The 6,000-nt window shown below is 43.6% G+C and overlaps 1 protein-coding gene across 2 annotated transcripts in view; it reads right to left on the bottom strand.

The window, feature by feature from the left end:
• Positions 1 to 440: 440 nt before the first annotated feature.
• Positions 441 to 6,000, bottom strand: part of PUS7 (pseudouridine synthase 7) — a 46,094-nt gene continuing 40,534 nt past the window's right edge. For both annotated transcript variants that reach the window (XM_070505401.1, XM_044769724.2), the window contains 4 exons: positions 5,806 to 5,907; positions 3,169 to 3,298; positions 2,126 to 2,217; positions 441 to 1,512 (listed from right to left, as the gene is read on the bottom strand). In XM_070505401.1, the coding sequence (XP_070361502.1) occupies positions 1,376 to 1,512; positions 2,126 to 2,217; positions 3,169 to 3,298; positions 5,806 to 5,907 (461 nt within the window). In that variant the 3' untranslated portion in view covers positions 441 to 1,375. The remainder of the gene's footprint in view (positions 1,513 to 2,125; positions 2,218 to 3,168; positions 3,299 to 5,805; positions 5,908 to 6,000) is intronic.

Below are 6,000 nucleotides of genomic sequence, written 5' to 3'. Positions count from 1 at the left end.
TACTTCACCACGATATTTCTAATCCTTTTCTAACCTCCTCAGTGCTACGGACATCATTAAAACACGAGGGCTGACAAACAGTCCTCCATCTTGTCTCCACTGCCAGATGCGAGATGAACGTCACTCACGCTCCCATGGTGTCAGGTTCCCGGGAGGGTAGCTCCCCTCCATCCCTTTCCTTTCCGTTCCAGAAAGTACACTGGAAGGCAAGTGAGCGGTGATACTGCAAGAACAACCTGAATCCACACTAGCCTGATTCATCAGGCATACAATCTGCAACTCCGTGTTATCCTCATGCTGTCTCACACCCCATCACGACACACCTTTGTGTCAACACCCTTTCTGAAGGTCTCATTCACTTAGCTCCTTGCCTTCAGTCTGAGCCAAGATTCTCATTTGCACCCAGTTTTAGATATTGATTTAACACAACCAGCAGAAAGGAGTTTTTAAAAATATTTATTATATTTGGTTCTAGAAATGATAGAAAATAAAACTGGGTACAATTAGGCCACACACCCTTGGAAAGGCATATTTCTCCTTTCCCACCAGAGAAGTTTTACGCAATGCCAGAGACGCAAACACCTAAGCCGTCGGTGACAAAGGGTAACGCTGCTGATACGAGGAGCCCTTGTCAGTGTTTCAAGTTGTCTTCTCTGCTCTCTCTTTATTTCTGGACAAACAGCAGTCCAGTGGAAAGAGTTCTGAACATAAAAGGCACCCAGAATGAAAATGAGACCTGAACTAATAAGAATAGCTGCACACGTTTGCATCAAGGAAACAGGCCCCTTCAGTGCAACCGTCCCGCAAGGCAACGGTAATACAAACGCAAAAGCCCTCGCAACTAACACATCTAGAAACATCTGCTTGAACATGGTGCCTGAGCTAGAGAATGACAATCATTTCGAGTTTATAAACCTGTAGATGTTTTATCATCATGTAAATAAGCATGAACACTGACTTATGTTCAGAAGTGGGGAGGGGTCTAATTATTTATCCATAGTCAGATTCTCTTCAAATGTACTGTTGTATACTGCAGTCATGGAGGTGTTAAAAATTCCTGTGGTCCTCCAAGAAGGCAGCAAAACCTAAAACTGCTACTTTAAACCAAAGTCCTTCCCAATTATCATAAAGCCAGTAAAGCCGACTTTCACCATGATTTAAGCACCTGAAACATCCTCTGACTAATTTACACTCTCTGGGCTGGAGTCAGGATCCTCAGGATTTGTGTATGTGTACAAATATTGCAAATTAAGCTAAGAAAAACTTGAAAAAATACAAATAATCTTTTACTACAAAGATCCCAAAGCCCCAGAGGGGCTGGAACGAAGAGCAGAAGGAGCAGGAAGCCAGCATCTTCCGATCTGGGCACGAGGGCTCAGCGGAGCCAGGCGGTGTTCAGCTGGGTCTGGTTCTTGATGCTGGTGTCCATTTTCAGCACTTCGCGAATGGCCATGGTTGCGTAGGTGGAAGGAGGGAGAGCGAAATCCATCTTCAGAGCTCTGTATTTGCCCTCTGCGGGGCGAGAGAGAAGAGAAGAGTGAGGAAGGTCAGCCGGCTGCAGACAGACCGGGCCAAGCCACCTCTGTACAAGGACAGGAACTGTGCTCCTCTCCCCAGGCGCCCATGTCCACGGGCCTCAGAGAAGGGACGGGAAGGAAGAGACCTGCAAGTGTGCGACCCAGCCGGTCTACGGTAACTCTGCCTGCAACCTTCATGAAAAGGGCAGGTGACAGAAGAGCACAGGAGAGAAATGCATGAAAAATTAAAAAAAAAAAATTTTAGAGCTCAGAGTGAAAACAGACAAGGGAATGGCAATGAAAATTTGCCAACGAGAACACAAATTTAGTGTTTTGGACTCTCTTCCCGGTGGAAAATCTCTGGGGGTGGGGAGGAAAGATTCAGTCAGCTGATGCTCACAACCTTCTGTAACGCTCGTTCGTTTTCAGTGGGATTTCCTGTTTCAATCACTGACCTCCAGCCACAATCATGAAATCACAACGAAACGCAAAACAGAAATCAGAGAGGGTGGGAGGGGATGGTGATTCTGAGAGTTTTTTTAAATCCATGTTTTTGTACGAGAAAACGTTTCACAGTCGACACAGAACCGACGGCCAAGTAAACTCACCAGAAGCGAAAACTGGGGGTGGTTTCCCTTCGAGGTTGTCCACGTCTGTGTTGAAGAGGGGAATTTTAGGATCGTCATATGCAACGACTTCCCTTCAAAACACAGAAACAAAGAGAGTGTGAATGTGAACTTCCATAAAAGGTGCCACACTCATCACCATTTGTTTAGCACCGAAAACACACAGGTCTGTTGTAAATAATTCTGGGTGGAACTATTCAATAACGGAATACAGCCAGATTTTATACATAAGTATGACCTTTGTATTATTATTCGCAAGACGACAGATGATGCCAGCCTATGTACAAGATACAAAATACTTCCCTAGGATGGAAATTCCTTTCATATGTAGTTGATAAGCAGTAAACTTCACTTTGCACAGAAGCGAGTGAATTAATCACAGCGCTTATATTTTCTCCAGAGTGGTTACCAATACGAACACCACGCTACCCAGGAGGAACGGCTCTCTGAAGTGGGGAGACCCAGGCCACCTCGGCCACCCTCTTCCCACGTTCCAGAGAAGAGGAGGGCAGAGAGAAAGAGAGAGGATTTCCCGGCAATGGGCAACTAGTTCAGGATTTAATTTTAAAAGTTATCAAACAAAGCTTTAGATAATACTAGGTGTTAAAGTATTTTAAAATGGGTTAATATAAGTATCTTTTCCTCTCTAGAAACATGACATTAAAACAACCAGATCAGTGTCTGGAACCCACAGCTAATTGTGAGTGAAGTGCCCTGCTCGGGAGTAGCTCTGTAAGCAAATACCCGTGTTTCAGTCATAGGGACAAAGTTCACTCTCTACAGATTTCCTCCAGAGTTTAGTAATGTCAGTCAAATGTAAACGAAGCCACTTTCACTACACATTTGCATTTATCTATCTCCTGATGATTTGAAAAACACCAAGTAGTAGCAGTAATGATAACAGTAATAACAAGAATAACTCACTTAGACGCCAGGCTGTGAGCACAGAAAAATATGTAAGTGATGCAACAGGTCAAGCTCTCACACAGGCATTCAGCTCTACTTCATCCCGGACCGTCACTCACCAGCTGACATTCTGAGGACGAATGACGACCTTTCGGTAGGCCCCTGACAAGGAGTAGTCCCGAATTTTGTGTCTCATGTTGTCAATGTCAAGATTGTCCGCGGTGAGCATTTCCCTGTAGGCTTCGCTAACTGATATAAAACACAGGAGCGAGTCAGAGTGCGCACGTCAGCGAGCTGCCTCGAACCCGACTACACAGAGCGCCGTGGAAGTTCAGGGAAATCAGTCACCCTGGCTGACGAGCCAGCCTGTTCTCTGGAGTCAACACCTACTGACCTAAACTGGGACTAGGTGTCTCCAGCTTACGTCTGGCCAACGTGAAAGCTGTCTCTGTAACCAGCCACAGTACCTGGGCTGTAAGGTTCCAAAGCTAGCTTCAAGAGGCCATTTCCTCAGAAGGCCCTAAACTAAAATGTCTATGCGCTCAGAGTCGGAAGAGACCATATACAGAGGCCTCAAACTCTTTCTGGAAGAAGGTAGTTATAAACAAACATGAAAATAAGAGACCTGGGAAAGCCATCCGGCTCACTCTCGCAGCTGATGTGGAATCTTTCCGTAACACCCGAGAGACAGCCATCGGCCTTTGCTTACACACTGCTGTCATTTACAGGGAACGACTTCTTTGTGAGGCCTGTGACTATTAGAAAGTTCTTTCTATTCCAAGCTGAAATCTGTCTTCTTGTAACTGCTGTTGGCTGCTTTGGAGCACAGCAGGTTAACTGTCTTCCACATGTACCTGTAAGTCGTGGACCTTTCAGCCATATCTTCTCTAGGCCAAAAAATTGTTCCCTTAACTGCCACTCCTTTGACATTTCTGTATTCCCCACCAAACTGCTTATCTGCCTCCGGGTGACAGGCTTATGTTCAGCAATAACTCCAGACACTTTCTATGTAGACTACTATCAAACTGGGCCTTTTCCATCCATACATTTGATCTTTGAGCATTAACTGTGAGAATTCACACTCAGCCCTATTAAATTAAGCCTCTGTAGTTTTTTTAAATACTCATTTTTCATGTAATTAATATTAACTATTTTGGGTCACACTATTTGCAAATACGATAAACAGATTTCTTTATTCAAGTTATTCATAAAAATGCCAGGTATACCAGGATCAAGGAAAGACTCCCTCATGACACAGTTATAAGGACAACAGGGATCCCTAAATTGAGCATCAGTGGACACAAGTGTGTGTATGTTTCGAATCCACATGCCTAAACTACCACCTATCAGCCAGTGAGGCCCTGTCTGGCCATAAGGCTTTGTCTAAGGCTGTGCTGAATTTATGTTTTAATTGGTACTGGCCCAAGTTTCTGATCCTCAGAGGCATAAGAAAGAAAAAAAGAATGTTTTCCTTTTCTTTCCTGGAAAGAGGGCAAGTGTGGCTCTGAGCATCTTGGTACCTTCATTCTCACTAGTTCCTGCTACTCGTCTCCTTGGTTCCTCACTGCGCCATCTGCCCAGGACAGGCCGACCACACCCCTCCCTATCTGCTTCTCTTACTCATTCTCCTCTTCTCTACTCCTTTTCTCCCAGTGAAGTCAACCTCGCTGAAGTATGAGAGCGCAGCAATTGGACTAAATGAATCAACTGGAAGTGGCAGATTACTATTTAACTCTTTTATAAGTATCTGCATTATCAAAGAAGGGTGTTAACCCTAATCATTCTTTGATTTGTAAAATTTCAAGGAACATGACATTGATAAGTAAAATAATTCCAGCCTCTTGAGAGGAAAGATGTTTTAACAGGAAAACACCTCCCACAGACCAGCCCTGGCCAGGAGTAATCCACAAGGTGGGTGCCAGGCTCAGAGCTGCTTTCTTTCTTCAATTTCCGAATCCGTGAATATTAGAAGTTCCAATTTCCTCCCCCAAAAATGGCATCCATGAAGGTATCAGCAGTAATTCTTAACAGCCTCTGGGGTATGGGATATAATTCTGATTTTTCACTTTATAAACTTCTGTGCTTGCTGACTTTTTTTTTTGAGGAAGATGAGCCCTGAGCTAACATCTGCTGCCAATCCTCTTTTCGTTGAGGAAGACTGGCCCTAAGCTAACATCCATGCCATCTTCTTCTACTTTATACGTGGGATGCCTACCACAGAATGGCTTGACAAGGGTGCCATGTCCACACCCAGGATCCAAACCAGCGAACCCTGGGCCACCGAAGCAGAACGTGCACACTTAACCGCTGTGCCACCAGGCTGGCCCTTGTGCTTGTTGACTTAAAACACAATGAGCAGATAGTACTTATATGGTTTAAAAAAAAGATTAAAAAAAGCAATGTTAAAGTAGAATTATCATTCACTTTCCAAACCCTTCCCATCCTTAATAAGAATTAGTGAATTTCACAAATTTAAATAATAAGACGACCAATACCACCACTGCCACCACCATCTCCACCATCTTGTTTCTTACTTTAAATTATCCATCTGAATGCCTCCCTTTCTGGAAGACTTCTATAAGTAAACATGGTTTATATATGCTTGAAATCTAAACATTTTTTCAAATCTAATGGAAATCAAAGTTCTAAAATCATATTTAAAGTACTAACTTTTCCCCCCCTCTCTATTCTTGGCTGCCAGTGGCTTATTTGTGTCAGTCTTTGTTTTAACTATTTTCCCCACACAGGGAACTTACTTTTATGCTTTGGGTAGATGACATCAAAACCAGGCAAGGGCATTACCACATCATGGATGGAGTAATTATCAACATCTTCTTCCTCAATATATGTCGCTGTGGCTGCAAATCACAAATGAATAAATTAAGAAAAATGAAGAAAACAGGCACTCTTTTCATGAGCTCCACCTTCTAAACTTACACACATCTAAGTAG

This window comes from Equus asinus, chromosome 1, assembly GCF_041296235.1.
Source record: "Equus asinus isolate D_3611 breed Donkey chromosome 1, EquAss-T2T_v2, whole genome shotgun sequence".
Classification (NCBI taxonomy): Eukaryota; Metazoa; Chordata; class Mammalia; order Perissodactyla; family Equidae; genus Equus; species Equus asinus.
This window is presented reverse-complemented; position numbering and strand designations above follow the sequence as displayed.